The 15,805-nt window shown below is 37.9% G+C and overlaps 1 protein-coding gene and 1 long non-coding RNA gene across 4 annotated transcripts in view; both read right to left on the bottom strand.

The window, feature by feature from the left end:
• LOC146465702 (uncharacterized) overlaps positions 1-15,805 on the bottom strand; it is a 90,818-nt gene that overhangs the window by 10,880 nt on the left and 64,133 nt on the right. Inside the window, exon 4 of one of the 2 annotated variants that reach the window (XR_014868212.1) lies at positions 14,297-14,484. This is a non-coding gene — a long non-coding RNA (uncharacterized LOC146465702). Of the gene's footprint in view, positions 1-10,470; positions 14,485-15,805 lie in introns of those variants that run through there. The other variant, XR_014868211.1, reaches the window with a different exon arrangement.
• Positions 526-7,623, bottom strand: LOC146465708 (homeobox protein MSX-1-like). 2 transcript variants are annotated; one of them, XM_085128269.1, is made up of 3 exons: positions 7,508-7,623; positions 2,198-2,680; positions 526-1,966 (listed from the first exon to the last, which is right to left on the bottom strand). In XM_085128269.1, exons 2-3 carry the CDS (start codon positions 2,490-2,492, stop codon positions 1,494-1,496), a joined length of 768 nt encoding a protein of 255 aa, XP_084984395.1. In that variant the 5' UTR covers positions 2,493-2,680; positions 7,508-7,623; the 3' UTR covers positions 526-1,493. The 2 variants fall into 2 exon arrangements, with proteins under 2 accessions (XP_084984395.1, XP_084984396.1); XM_085128270.1 differs by lacking the exon at positions 7,508-7,623 and having other exon boundaries at positions 2,198-4,543.

The raw sequence follows: 15,805 nt of genomic DNA, 5'->3' as shown, positions 1-15,805 counted from the left end.
CCATAAACCCCGACGACTTGTCAATCGCGAACACGGGTTCTTTGGCTATCTTCTTAAAACTGATTTTGTTAAGACGGGCTTGGGAGAAAGGAGGAAAAAACTGAAAGCAGCTTCAAGCACACCAGTTGAGTGTGGAATTAAGCACTATTTAATTGGCCCCAATTTGCAAGGGCACAGATTTGTTTAAAACAAAACATACCTTCACCAGATACGAACTGTAAGACAAAGACACTTTTTAACTGCCCTTTGCACTAAAGACCGCTTTTGTGAGCAGCAACGACTAAAATCTGGTTTCCTTATCACCAAACAGCATTGCGTCCTCATATCAGTTTTATTTTCTAATTAAGACCATATGGGTGCAAGCTGTTTAGGCATGTTCATATACAAGAACCAAGGGTAATTGTTTTATGAGAAAACTGAACAGAGGCTACTGCTTGCCCCTGTTTGTGAATCAATCTATAGACATACATAGATGAAGGGTGGTTGCATTATGTTTCTTGTATTTCTCGTGGAACACAGGACACATTGCCTACAAAGAGTAACTTTAATTCTGTTTTCACGCTTTGATAAATTGTTTGTTGTCCCTATTTACATTGATCACGGTAGCTTTTAGAGAATAAAAATCCCTGCTGTTTACTTGGACTGAGAAATCGTGTTACTTGTGCAGTATCTCTGGTGTCTCTGATAAATAGCACCATTGAGATTTTAAGTGTTGCAAATTGAATTGTTTTTATGTAGAACCACCAGCTCATTACCATACTTTTCTTTCCCGCAAGAAGCGTGGCAACACTTATTGTCGGATTAGACGACGGAAAATAATACGGCACTACCAGTTGAAAAAGAGGCGAGTATCAGTTCTTTTCACAACTTTTAGCAGGTACAAGCCGTTGACAACCAGTTGTTCTAGATCTGAGGGGAAAAAAACCAAAAGGCTGAGATAGTATGGTAAACTAAATCTGTTCTTCCCACAAAATTGCACAAGACGAATTTTCAATTCCAAAGACCGTTCAATAAATACTAATAACATTGACTGGATCAGCAAGGGAGGAAAGGGCTTCTGCTGCAAATCATTTGCTTTGGCTATAGTATCAATTCATTCTTATAGAAATTGTCTCAAGGACACGTGCTTGATGTCTTTATAATTGGTCTTAAAACAACTTAAAATCAATTGAATTTATCCTTAGATACAAATGTTTTTTCAATACGTGTCCACAAAAGTCTGCTTTTGTTGTTCAACTTAGTTATTCATCTCCACCCCTTGCCAATAATTCCCCAAATGAAAACAGAATTGATGAATTTTCTTTCTGAAGGCAACCGACCTCAAAATTAGAACCTTAATTTCAACCTACTAGAATTTGCTAAGTTTTTTTATCACAAAGGATTTAGCATGTTTTCTTTTTAACAAAATCACCACAGTCGATGGGATGGGGAAAGAATGACATACAAAAGGGTTGTCTAAACAGATCGGGTACTAAAGCTAGTTGCCAACTAAGCTAATGGTACATGAAATTATGGAAAGCTTGAGAAGTTCCATAAGGACTCCTATGCGCCGAATAGCTCATGGCTTGTCCATAAGGTGAAGTAGGTAAATTTACGTGCGCATAGGGCTGAAAAGCGAAGTGCGGACCATAAGGCGAAGGTTCGCAACACACAGAGCCAGATCCAAGGTTCGACGGAAATCTTGGCGGCATATATGGCTTGCTCGCCAGTTTAAGTTTTTCCAGTTCGGCTTCATGAAGCCTCTTTGCTTTTGCTCGGCGGTTCTGAAACCATATTTTAACTTGTGTTTCCGTGAGGTTCAAAGAGGCCGAGAACTCCGCTCTTTCAGCGATAGAGAGGTATTGCTTTTGTCGAAATTTCCTTTCCAAAGCGAGTAGTTGTGAAGTTGTAAAAGGTGTTCTTGGTTTTCGATTAGTCTTGTGCTTCCTGAGTTGACATTTTGTCGGGCTCAGTCGTGGACGAATGCCTGGGATTGAGAGAAGAAAAGCGGATTAGTGAGTCTCAAGTACTCCACCGCACAACATACCCGCAGGTTTGCCAAGTCTCGCACCAAGCCGTATAGAAGTACGCCAACAAAACCGTTATGCTTCTGACGGGCATAAAGAAACAAGTGAAGTAATTTTACAGGATTAAACATTACAACATAACACGACACGGTAAACCTTAAAATGGCATACAACAGAAATTTTCAACTTACGAGGTGGAGGGTCATATCTAGTAGAATGCATCCACGGAAAGTCTTCTGTCCATTCCACCCGCTCATTAACATCTTTGTGTTCACTAGCCAAATCCACGGACGGTTCAGAGCTCTTAGTAGCTTCTCCTCCCCTAACATCTTGTTTATCCAACAGCCTTTCAACAGAAAAGTTAATCGGCAACCCTGGTGCGCGGGTTGAGTTTGCCGAGCTGTCGCCATTTTGGTCTGGTTTTGATATGAGTGATTCCACACTGAAAGATATACGTCGAGACATAGCAGGCCTGCTTTGCTCCATCGCTTTTGATGTCTCTTTAAAAACGTATCGCGGTTCCGCGTGATAGGCGAAGAACGCTTTCTAAGTAAGCGAAGACGTCCCTGGAATGCTTAGTTGCTCTGCCGTCCTTAGCTTTAGTTCAGAATTGAAGAGAACCTGCTGTGAACAGCCATTTCACCCGTTTGATGTCCGCGTATATTGGACCCTGCCTAATAGGGCATAAGATAATTGTGTCATTATCAAGCAAATTTGTTGTTGATAAATGACAGCCAACCACAGGACGCGCAGGGTGTCATCTTTAAAAGATTTGATAACTGCTAAATTGTTCTCATTGGCTCGTATTAAAACCAATTTACGGCTTGGTAGTTCTATTGTTTCTGTCGGCGTGGTGGCTTCGACAATTCTACAAACATGCAAGAATTGCCTTCGAGGCATTTACAAAATAATTTCGTATGACGTGCCCAAACTGTCGGTTTGAAGTTGTTATCCAAAAGTACCGCCTTTCTTGCTTCGAAACCAAAACCACTTGTCTGATAATTAGGATTAATATGCAAGGTACTTACAAGAAAGTAATGGGCAGGTTTCGAGATGAGAATCTTCTCCATCTGGTGACGAAAGTCACGAACGAGAATGTTGTGTCGACTTCAATGTGCCTTATGGCCCCGTTCCGCTTTTCTCTTCGATACACGTAACTATCAGTAGTAAAAAATATCGTGGATCACAATGCGAGTTTTTTTTGTTTGCCAAAACTCTTCGTTCTAAAGAGACAAGCACTTTTTATTGTTTGTTTTAATCCTTAAAACAAATAGTGGACGACAGCGGGGGGCTTTCAACCGATAGTATCAGATCTAAAGGAAAACAAAATTTTATGGAAATCAATTAGAGCTTTTTCAAATACAAATACTACGTGTCTCTATTATCGGCTTGTTCGGGAAGTAATTTCCATCTGTGTGTGTAACCGGTAATTGAGAGGTAATTGAAGTAAGCGATGTGCTTTCGAAGATAATGATATGGTAATAAGGTTTCCACCAAGCCATACACGCGAATTTGTAGGCACAAAGAAACAGCGTTCTGTAAAGAAAAAGCCTTGAATAGCGCGATATGATTGAATCAATTAAGACACCTCTGACAGACCTCTAAACACTGCCAAGGAGGGGCTATGTTGATTTTTAGTGATAAGACAAGAAGTTTTGTTTGGATTATATCCTTCCTGCGTGCCCTAGAGCTTGGGATGTTTATTCCCTGCCTCTTACCGTTAATTTGATATTTCTACACACTGTTTGGTCACGCTGATTACTTAATTTCAAGATGTCGAACAAGAAAGTTGTGATTTCCACCCAAACTCGAGGACTACCAGTACACTCAGTAGCAACAAACACAAACGGGCCGTGCATTCTTGGCGCTAATGTCTCCTTTGATAAACTATAATTGTAACCATACTTCCTCAGTCTTAGAGATTACTAATTTGAATAACTTTGGATATCTATGAAGTTCTTGTGAAATAGATATTAATCACTATTGCGATGTAATTAGCGTGAGACGCCAGAAGTCTGAAGACCTAATAAACAACAGCCGTAAGACTCAATTATAATTGACAGAAAGGATAATTTTAGAGCCTTTCAGGTTTAGCCCGGAAAGTCGATACTCTAAATAAGGCCGTGTTTCGATTTTCTTTTATTTCTGTATTTCGTGCTTCGTGATATATTATACTATTTTTTGTAGGGAATTTTATGTCAGCAAGGTACAAGATACACAACAGAACTTCGCTCGCATGCGAATTCCGCATTGACGTTGACAGTTCGCGAGATAACCAAATTTGAAACGCATGGCTTTATCTCGCGCGTACTTTTCAAGTTGAAGTTATCTTTGTGGAGCGCCATCTTTGCTGATACACTGATTAAGTTACCCTGGAGCAAACGCGCGAGATAAGTGGCCAATGCCCTTAAATCGACATCCGCTTATGACACGGAGTGTTACATCTGTTGGACATTCGTCGAGCTGCTCTTTGTTTTCTAGACTTGCTTTTGAAAAAGACTGAAATCTAGATAAATTCGCCTTCTCAATCACACTGATTTTTTTGAATACGAAAAAAATATTATATGGCTGTCACAGGGGTTGAAGCGAGCTCCACAAGATTAGCAAATTTTAAGTGTTTTAAATCTTTTGAATGCCGGTTAGAAATAAGAGAATTTACTAGAAGTTTCTTTTAGCACTACCACGCACAATTCACAATTGGAGAGCCGTCAAACACCAGGCGAAGAAGCTTTAATATGGAAGAAGAAAACACCCGTAAATGAACTTAAATCAAACAAGTGCCGGTTACTGCTATATTCTATTTTTCAAGTTCAGGTATTAAATCGTCCGTTCTTTTTACACACAAAAAAGAAGAAAAAAAAATGAAATTGCAATAATAAAAGCAGAACAAAATGTGTGAAACTTGATATGGTAGTAAATAAAAGTGTTACGAGTGGATGCATATTTAGGTGATTTACAAATGGAGCAAATTGAGACCAGCAGTGTATAAAGTACAGGTCAAAGCAATTGTAGATGAATTACCAAAATTAAGAAATTATTAAGGAACTTGCATTACATCATGTTATAGTTTTGTTGCTTGGATGCAAAAAGTGCTTGATTCTCAAGATGTTCGAGGCTCCTACAACTTACTTGACAGCAGTCAATTTTTACTTTAAAAACGTGAGCTGTGGTACGCAAATCCAGTCCTTCATGTTGGAATGAAGTAGCCTGCGAATAAAGCCGCCTTCTCTCATTGCTAGTACTCGACAGAGAGAATTATAAAGCAGCTAGCTATGGTTTCGTGTAGTTTATCGGAACTATTGAAACGATAAACGATAACATCAAGAAAACAATGAAGGCAATGAGCGTATAGGTCGAAATATATACAGCAAGCGACGCAGTTTATACTGCAATACTATGTTTCCTTGATTAGAAAGCCTTAAAAGGTGGGAAGGCTAGACAGAAATAACGGTTACTGCTCTTTTCTGCCATTATTATTATTGTTATTCTTCAAAGAAGACTAACATTCGGTTATGCTACCAATTTATGCTACCGTATTCTGCAAAATACGTGTATTGTGATCGCAACTTCGACGCATCTTTTTTGAAAACGTTTTCCCACCGTGCATGTACAAAACTAAACTCCCTCTTTGACTACACTCTTTCCATTATATACAATGACAAGCTTTAACAGCACACGTAAGTGGTCTGTGACATAAAACCCTCTTTAAAAGGAAATGAAAACTAAACAATTGCAAATTTCCCTTCGTGTGTCGTTTACTGGAGTTTTGCCATGTCTCATTTTTCACTTGAGAAGAAGCCTGGAGTCTGATACTCTTAGATTTTATTTCCCATGTCCGTGATATCCCGGTGATTTCATTATTGCAATTATTTTTTTATCAGACTCCGTTATGTACTTGAAATAGTCCCTAAAAATGCCCAGATTCGCGAAGTGCTTTTTAATCCACCTTACGCTGTACCGAGTGTAGTTGACACGGGCTTTGGTGAGACAACTGTTTTTTCCCCCCCCATGAAAATGGTCTTTAATAGTTTGTAAGAATTTAATGACAAGTTACTTCTTGTTGGATACATTAGTTCGTTCTTTATCTCAGATACAATTTAAGATTCTGAACCGGCACTTTCGTTGTGCACGTATTGTATTTTAGAAGAAGAAGAAGAAATACGAAACTTTGGTATGTAGACTTAACTACAAATGGAAAGAACTGTATTGAAGACCGAAATTCTCTTCCTACGAGTGGACGTTGACCTTGGCAAAACCGCGAACAAACCAACAGCCCTGCTATTTGCAAAGATAATATGATTATTCAGTTGAAAAACAAGGACACGAGAGACTTAAAGACGAATTAAGATTGAGAAAATAAACTCCACATTGCTTAATCCCCTCATTATCCTCATTATTGTGAACATTAATAATGATTAACCAAATTGCGTTAAAACATTTCCTGAAGATAGAGTGAACTGATAAAGAACTAATTCTTCCAGATTTAAACTCTTATTACTGACAATGAACATAACTTCATGAATACATCATTGCTGTCACAGACAAATTAAAACGAAAACAACAGCGGAAAATATTGGAACGATTTCACACCTATTGCTTAAGGCCAGGGACAACTCTGCGGTTTCTGACCCACAGGAGTTTGAAAATCACGAACACAAAGCACATGACATAAAAAAAAATATAATTAAAACATTTCAGCTCCACGCCTTAAGTTTGTCTTTAAAAGTGCTTGGTCAAACTATAATTGAATTTATCTTAGAGTAACATAGGCAAATACTAATTTATGGGCAAATATACCTGACTAACAGAGAAAAAAAAAAAAAAGATTCATTAGAGATAAACGTTCGAAGATTGCTACTATATCATGGGTCCAATTGTCCTCTCATTTATTTCACTCTAAGAATATAATAAACATTAAAGCACCAAGTTGAAGGTTTGGTCTAACAGAAAGAAATTTCAACTGGCGAAATTCCAACTGTCAACCAGAACGTTTAAAGTCGCTTAATCACTCGCATATAATTTTAATTTCAATTTTAATAAACCACAACAAGTACATTATTTTTGAAAACAGATGTGTCGCGGCTAGATTATATTGTTCCTTGAAAGGCGGTTGAAACAAAAAGAAAAATACGGCACATTAAAATTGACTGCAAATCTCTCGGCAGGAGTGAATTGTTTTGTCAAAGCCACCAAGCCTGGGAGTTATTTCAATAATTTCCGAGTGCCCTTTGAGTTTTTTTGAAATATGGGCTTTAAAATAAAAATTGAAAACAAAACTGCGGTTTCTTTCGTTTTTTCCAGAAAACCTGGATAAATGGAAACAGGGCTAGAATCTAAACACCTTGCACAACAATCAAAGCTGAATCAGGTCTACAAGCTGCCATCATGACCTATGTCACCAATTTATGTAACATATGAGAAAGCAGCCATCTGTAGAGTAACATCAATACAGCCTGATTTCTACACCGATATTTTATGGACAGGAATAAAATGTATCTAACCTCAAGTGGCTTTGTGCTGACAGCATAAAGGAGCGCACCTTACAAGACTGCCAACACATGGTTTCGCCTTCAGATTTTCCACCATATTTATTTTTACACCATCGATCATGGACTGAATCGTGTTGTCATGTTTAGTTATTAAATATATATATATAAAGCTTCGGTCACCTAATGTTCTCGTCGCCCCGGGGTTCAATTAACACACATTAGTGAATAAACACTGACTTTTGCAAAGAATAATAATTCAAACCAACACAAAAGAAGCAAATCTATTGTTAGTATCTGTCACTTTCCTTTAACTTCTTGAACAAAGGTCTGAATTGGTTGTTTAGAAGAAAGAAAATTCTTGGGCCGAGTGGAATTTCAAGCTTTGTTACTGCTTCTGATAAGCTTAAAAATAGATTAAGAGAACACAATGATAAGAGAAGAGACAGAAGAATGGTTTTATTTCAAACAAGCAAAGTTCTGTTGACAGCAACTTTTGAAAGCTTTGAATACTTGTTTTTCTCTTCTACATGTATGTTTTGGTATATTTCTTGTTGAACACGTGTTGGATGCAGGGAGTGAAGTAACAGCGCACAAAAGGATGCCATAAAAACTAAACAAACGAGAACAAAGGAGGCTTTATCTCGCGACGTCTTTGTTTTTACTTGCACTACACTAAAGTTATGAACACTCCACTAAAAAGTCAATGACAAAAACAAAGACGATTAATATAACTGTTCAGGTATAGACAATTGAACCGTTACACGATTCACTACTCTGTCTAAAACTGGACTGTACTCTCACTTAAAAACAGGAACTTGATCTTTTAACGAGCACCTGCCCAACCAGCTAAATATGAAACACAAGATTTATTACGATAAACAACGGAAAAACCTCATTATTTCTCTCGAAGAAAGATCTGCAGTGAGTTCACTAAGCCGCGTCAAATCGACACAATCACCACCGAAGCTCAAGATGTTTTATTCACAGTTTTAATTTTGAATTAAATAGAGTTCATTCATTGTGCCCTCAATTTAACGACCAGAATTCATTGACTTGCGTCTCTGATGGTGTTATCCAAAACTTCCGCAAATTAATAAAACAGGTAAATAATCCAGATGGATAAAGGGTTAGTTTTTAAGAAACTATGAGGGCGCGTAGGTGAAAAACTGAAAATGTGTTTATATCAAATCAGTTGATAAACGCAACTCTAGTCCCAACGAAAGGCTAGCCTTAGAAATGTCAGCGTTTGAATCTCTTTATGGTGGCCAATTTATCTTATTATCTGAACTGATACAGCTAAGTTTTCAGGCAAATACTACGACTCAAGCCGTTCAAAATTACATCAATGAATGACTAACTTTTGCAGGCCGTTTACATGGGGGATAAAAGCCAGTTCCTTATTCCAGCTGTTTCGTTCTTTGAGCCGCACAAACAGCTATAAAACAAACTCTGCCCTTATTTTCGTGACAACCCTATAAACCTCTCTGCATTAAAAACAATTGGTCTTTTGTAAAGACTGCTTAGCCAGCTCCAACAAGCTTTGTTCCCCGCTGTGTCTGTTTAAGTGCTCCACGCGTTTTATCAAATATTCCCCACAGCGAAATAATGCTCCGGCCGATGTAATTATCAAACTCCGGAAATGGACGAAAATCGTAGCGCAAATGATTTGTAGAAACACTAAGAATGTTAACCACAAGCCCTCGAGGCACTTAGCTGATTAGGATTAGCTGAGCACTTATAACCCAATATTTTTTGTGCGTCAAAAGCTTCTTCATAATTTTACCCTGAAACGTTTGAACGAAACAAAAACGTGGCCTGCAAAGAATGGATTGAAACAAATCAAGAGCACAAATCATAACCAAAGAACAAATCCAGAATTTGGCATGTTTGATCAGTAAATGCTGAGGTTTGTATAGGTTTGTTTCAATCCATGATTGCAAGAAATACACACTGGCGTCATCTGTCTCTTATGTAATAACGCGAAAGTTAGTGTTATTATCACTTGGTGCTATTATAGTATTTTTGTTTGCTGGTAACAAATGATAACCGCTTTCTCATTTCTCGATGCCACAGAAGAGTTGAAGAAAGCTGGTATTTGGCGGGAAAGCACAATTAAAATGGCTTAGGGCAAAGAAGAGAGACACTGTGGCCACCTTATTTGTCACTTGGTACAAAGGCGATGAGTGACTGAGCGAGTGAGCAGAATAACAAACACCGAAACAAAGAAGGCCGTCTACAGCTACAGCTCGAGTCAGTGAAGTAGAAAATCGAGCCTACAGTTGGTCTGAAACGATTGAGTGATGAAATACAAAATACTAAAATGTTTTATTAGAACGTGAGTTAAACATAACTATACGTATTAAATAAAGACCGTAGGGTCTAAAATGTTGCATTTTTCTTGAAATGAAACCTTGTACACTTTCTACACTTCAAGTTCAGCTTACAGTTAGAAGGGAATCATCGCCCGATTTCTCAAGAGAGCGTAACAGTCCTTTATCGAATTGCAATAATTTATTGCAAACATTTTGAATTGAATGCTCACCATTTTTCACACTCAGAAGGTAGAAGCACCTTACACAGAATAATTCACACAGCACGCACTTTCTAAACGGTCACACTTCATTCACGACTCCAAATTTACACCACATTACATGTACTTGTAAAAGTCAATGTTGTTGATTGGGAGTGACAACGATAAAAAAAGCCCCAATGGTTCAAGTTATCCGCCCGAAGTTAAGAGGGAAACAAGAGAAACTACTGCGATTAATTCCAATTAGCCAATTAACCGTCGTTTGATTTATTAGATTCAGTACTGTAATGGTAAAACAAGAACAAAGTTGCAGGGTGTATTTACGAAGAGGAGGTAGGGGATGTTGATCTATAACCAACAGACTTGTAGAGTCAACTAACACGTACAGTCGACTTGAGCTATAACGGAAATTCTAGGCCCTTTTCAGTATTCGGTGTCCGTATAGTGTGGGTTGTTGTCAGTTGATCGTCTGCAATATTACACTTTCGACGGAAATCCAATTCCTGTCCGTAACAGCCACCCTCCCGCGAGAGGGCAGTAGGTACTTTTGTCACCAAAAACGTTTAAGAATAAATGAAGAACCTTAGTAACTTTTGATTATAATAACTATCTCTGAAAGCAAACCTCGTACACAACTTGAACCGAACTGTGTTTTAAAAATTCAAATCGGTTCCTTTCGTGATAATTACCTTATTCTAATTATTTTTTAATTGTTACACGTCAGAGGAAGAACAAAGAAGGGCGTATTCATAAGGTGGCAGTGAAGGCACCCTATAGCACTATGATCGATCGATCAAACGGTGTTGCAGATTTGCCATCTTGGTGTTTGTTTTCAAAGTGAAAATTGTATTGCTGATTTGCATTAGAAAATATATTTAATTGCAGGACTTGGTAACCAAACAACAGACAAGCGGACAAATTTGTAATTGCTTTCACAAACACAATGTCCCCAGGGGAAGGAAAGAGAAACCCAGTTTTTCGCTCGTATACCATCTTTTAAATCGAGGTTAAGTGTTGCGACGGCTGTCGAGAGCCAAATTGAATGAAAGAACTTGTGTTTGCCTGGGAAAGAAATATATTGTAATGGAAAACATTGTTGGAGTAAATTGTTTGATGGACAATGAAGCGGTAGCTAATAGATCACATAGAAGTTAACATTACACACCCAATATTCGGATACTACTAAACCCATTATCAACGATGGCAGATCGTGTCTCGAAAAAAGTTTCAGTATTGTAGCCCCCGACCAAACATTTGACCGACATGGAAGAACACGTTTTATTTCGGTCCGTTAAGATTTTAATAAATGCAAAATGAATGTTTTATAGCGGTACTAGAACTAACACCACCGGATAATTCTATTGTCCGTCATGTTTGGATAACAAGAGAGAGATGAAGGCAGACAGAGATTCCCCAAGACAAGCTACTTGAAAGTTGACAAAGAATTTTGACAAAGTGAGCTATTTTCCTATTATATGTCGAGTTGATGGACAAATTTGTTAAAATACTCATCAATTGCATGTGTTTGTAGATATATGCATCCATAAGATGTTTTCTTAATAGTTTGCAAGTGTGTTTGGTTTTAGATCACGGTCGTTTGCCCATCTTGAAAATTTTATCCATTTTTTTCCCTTCAAGTTCGAGATCCTCTTTATTATCACTTCTTAAGCAATACTAGGAACGGACAAAAATATTATGTACAACGCCTTCAAACTAATAAGCTACAACAAACTATTTTATCGCTGAATTACATTGCTGAATAGGTCGCTCACCGGTTTATGCTATAAGCCAGACGCTCGATTTCGGTTTCTATCGATTTTGATAGTTGGCCTGGGGGCTTACTTGTAGCCCTTTGCTAACTATCAGCTGAAGCTTGCCGCCTAATTGTGTATTATGAAACTGTAACCACAAGAACACGAAAGCGTCACTTGGTAGCATTCACTTGGATTGTCACTCTCTGGATATAAAATCCACGGACTTAAATGAGCGCCATGCATGCACAGCCTAACTCAGGGAGAGAAAGGGTGAGAATAAAATGATTACGAATCATAGCAATTCAATCTGGTTCTTTAAGATACTGTAAAGCGCAGTAACTGTGCTATTTACATAATTTTGATTGTAAACTTGTGTATACATAATACATGAAGATAAAAGATAGTCATTATCTTTAAATCTTGTAAGTCGAGATTTTACGGATAAATCGCCACTTGTAAAAGGGTGGGTACTGTGCCAGCTGTAGGGATATCTTTGTAAATATATTAAGGTAAATCCCTGAAAAGTTTTAACTTTTATCAGTTAGTGAAAGCAGTGATAGTGTCTGTAATTTAACAACGCTTGATTTAATTAAGAGGTTAAAAACGAGCAAGTACTCAACACAAGTAAGGAAGGTCTGAACTATCTCGACCACTCCCGACTTGTCATTGTGCTATTCCTTAGGATCACCTCTATATCAGGCAGATTCCAACCAAGCCATCCCTTTTGAAAAGGAGATAAATATAACCCACGCCACAAAATTTCAGCAAACTATAAAACCCCAGATATTCGGCAAACTAGATAGTTAATTTTGGCAAAAGATTTACTCATCCAAGGCTGGAAGGCGTGCAGTTGCGTTTGCATTTTTTAACACACTCGTCCCCAAACTTCCTTGCAGACTTCCACAGTATTCTACAGGCAATGATAAGTACACGATAACTTAAGTAGACTGCGAGCAGTCGCCTTTTTCCTCTTAGATTAAACGCTCGCGAGCGGAAATGACAGAAATTATGTTAGGCAACAGATTCGCCGCTAGCTCAATCCAGGGCGCCTAACGTGTGCAAAACTCTAGTTTTTGCACAAACTCAATGAAATTAGGAATATAGTTTGTTATAATTAGTTAAGATCTAAATTTACCGAGTTATCAATGGGACTTTAACAGACTGACAAAATATACACTGTTACTTTCCACTTCCCATCTGGAAACCCAACCTGTCTGCATTGACGTGTACTGACTAAACTGATGTCAGCATTACCAATTTTCTGGATTTAAACTTTAGGGTATAAGTTTTGAGGCCTTACTGCCAGAAAGAAGCGGAAAGTAAGAAAACTAGTGTCACAAATTGTGATAACTATGGAAAAATTTCTAAGCCCATAAAACAATTGTCATTTTTGGCAAGAAATGCCCTAAGCAGCTAAACGTTAGCGATTTCATAGTTTATGGTAAACTGTTCAACGAAAGATCAAAATTCCGCCACGATATCAATAGAAAACGCAAAAAGAACATAAAAATTTCCAAGTGCTTCTACAGACAGACTTGGAATGACCATGGAAACTTTCTCCATAATTTAGATTTTCCATGGAAAAATTGCCACAGAAATATCACAACACAAACACCAAACGAGCCAAAGTAACTTTTCGACAAACTCAATGGGTAAAGCTAATTTCCATGCTCACGCTTTCTTTTTGGACCATGGAAATTCCCAGCGTCATCGTAAAGATAAACTTTACATAAACCTGGAAATTTTCAAAGCCTCTCTTTAAAGTGCCCCTAACCCTTCAACTTGTTTTCTTTTGGTAGATTTCCATATCTGTGAAGAACTCATTTTCGAAAAAAGTTTTTAGAAATATTGAATCCTTTTCATTTTACGAGCGCTAAAAGTTACTGAAATTTTTAAATTTTTGCGCGCTTTAAGGCCCGCTGGACAAATTTTTGTCTCGTGGGCTCATTAGGAGCGAGCCAATGAGAAGCGTTCGATATTTGACGCTTTCTTAGCTGTGACGTAAGAAAAGGACACCAGAAGGATTCAGAAGGGATCTCATGCATGCTAATTCCATTCTCTACATTTCCAGAGTTGCTGCATCCAAAAACCACACATTTTTCACCCATTTTCTCTGTTTACAATTGAAGCATTACCGCGAATCTTCGGATATTTTTGCACGATGTCCTTTTCTAACGTCACGCTCCATATTTGGCCGAGTGGGGGACTAATGCGAACGATAGGTGAAAATATCGACAAGACTGCCTTCACTTCTAGTGCTCGTAAAAAAAAGGATTCAATATTTCTCAAAAATTTTTTCGAAAATGAGTTCTTAAAAGATATGGAAATCTACCAAAAGAAAACAAATTGAAGGGCTAGGGGCACTTTAACTCATTACTGAATGACAACTTTGTTTGAGCACTTTCACCAGCCATTCACGTTACGCTCTCCAAATTACCCGTATGCACAAAAACTTTTGTCTCTAAAAGTTTTTTATTAATACATGTTCTAAACAGCATTTAATCATACTTCACTTACTGCTGGGCTTCCTTTTTTTAAGGGTCTTGCAGCTTTTTAATGTTATATCACCTTGCTTACTTTCCCCAACACTTGAAGTTTGTTGTAGTCCGTGATGTTAACGGTAACAAACTCCAACTTGTCCGACACTGTCTTTTTTTGCTCAGGCAGCTAGATCTATTGGATTTTTTATATGGATCAGCGTATACCTGCAGTCGAAAGAAACGTCAAAAACAGTATCATTTATAGTCGTTACCCGTCTAGTGGTTTCATTTACTCAGTGTACTTAAATTTAAAGGGTCTTCCACCCTTGGAAACAGCAGTGACATTAACATTTTTAAAGTTTGAAGGTGTGTCCGTGTGGCAGAAGTTGCTACCCAGCTACAAAAATAACTGTAAATTTTGAAGCTTATAATCTCGCTCTTTCTACCCTTGCTTTGTGCCTTCAAATGGACGTAGGCTCGGTTATTCAAATGAAGTCTAACTTAGACCATGGTTTAGGACAATCAATACTATGTACCTATAAGTGGGACGTTCTTAAGTAAATGGGGAGCTTAAGCAACGACAACGCCGCAATACAATAGGCTTAATGAGCAAAAACAAAGGCTATGCACGTGCGTTTTAAATTTTGATACATTTCTTTTTCGTCCTTTGTAAAACAAAAACGTGAAATGACCAAAAGTAAGGTTTTGCGGAGAACGCAAACACACGACGGTGAATTTTTCATTTTCTTTCTTAACTTGAGTGCCACTCTTACCAATTTGGTTCCTGGATAGTTCGCAGTTTCTGTAGAAGTTGAACGAGTTGAAATAATCACAAACAACACCAATGAAATAAAGTTACATTTTCTGGTGACGAGTTCGTTGGCGTTGCCACCGTCTCTAGTTACTGCTTATGCCTTCTTGCCACTGTTTACAGCAGAGGAACGTCACTAAGTGATGATTGAATGATTTCTTTCAACAACTATACTCTTGCACCCACTTTCAGGGACTAATAGTATTCTTATAAATATGGCATTCATGTAAAGCAATTTTTTTACACGTAGTTTTTAATCTCAGAGTAAATTTTCGTATATGGTATATTTTGGATATAATTTGTCAACTGTAGTCTGTACTGATGAATTCACCGTGTCAGCATCCCGAATCAAGTCTAATGAAAAATATTTAGACCGCAATTTGGTTAAACCTCATCTGAACTTCGTTAAAATAACCGAGCCGTTGTGTTTTGCATGCCATAGATTTTACTTGCATATCCAAGGATAAAGCTTCTTCAGTTGCTGTCAACATTACGGCAGCATCAGTATTTCCTTACTTTAGGAATTTTATCCAATTGCTCTGTAAAAGGTTTTTCGATCTCAGTCTGGACACAAGAGGGTCTGGTAGATTGTTCATTATCTTCCCTGCGAAACTTGCTTACACCATCTTTGTCGCGCAGCAAGTCATCGCACCATTTCGCCTTTCGTCCAAATAACTGGAATTTAAGAATTTTGGAATGTCATGCCAGTCTCTTCATTTCAACCTTTAAGTTCGA

Source organism: Pavona decussata, unplaced genomic scaffold (assembly GCF_977016875.1).
Source record: "Pavona decussata unplaced genomic scaffold, jaPavDecu1.1 SCAFFOLD_155, whole genome shotgun sequence".
Taxonomy (NCBI): Eukaryota; Metazoa; Cnidaria; class Anthozoa; order Scleractinia; family Agariciidae; genus Pavona; species Pavona decussata.
Note: the sequence above shows the minus strand (reverse complement) of the source record. Positions and strands in the feature narration are given on the sequence as shown.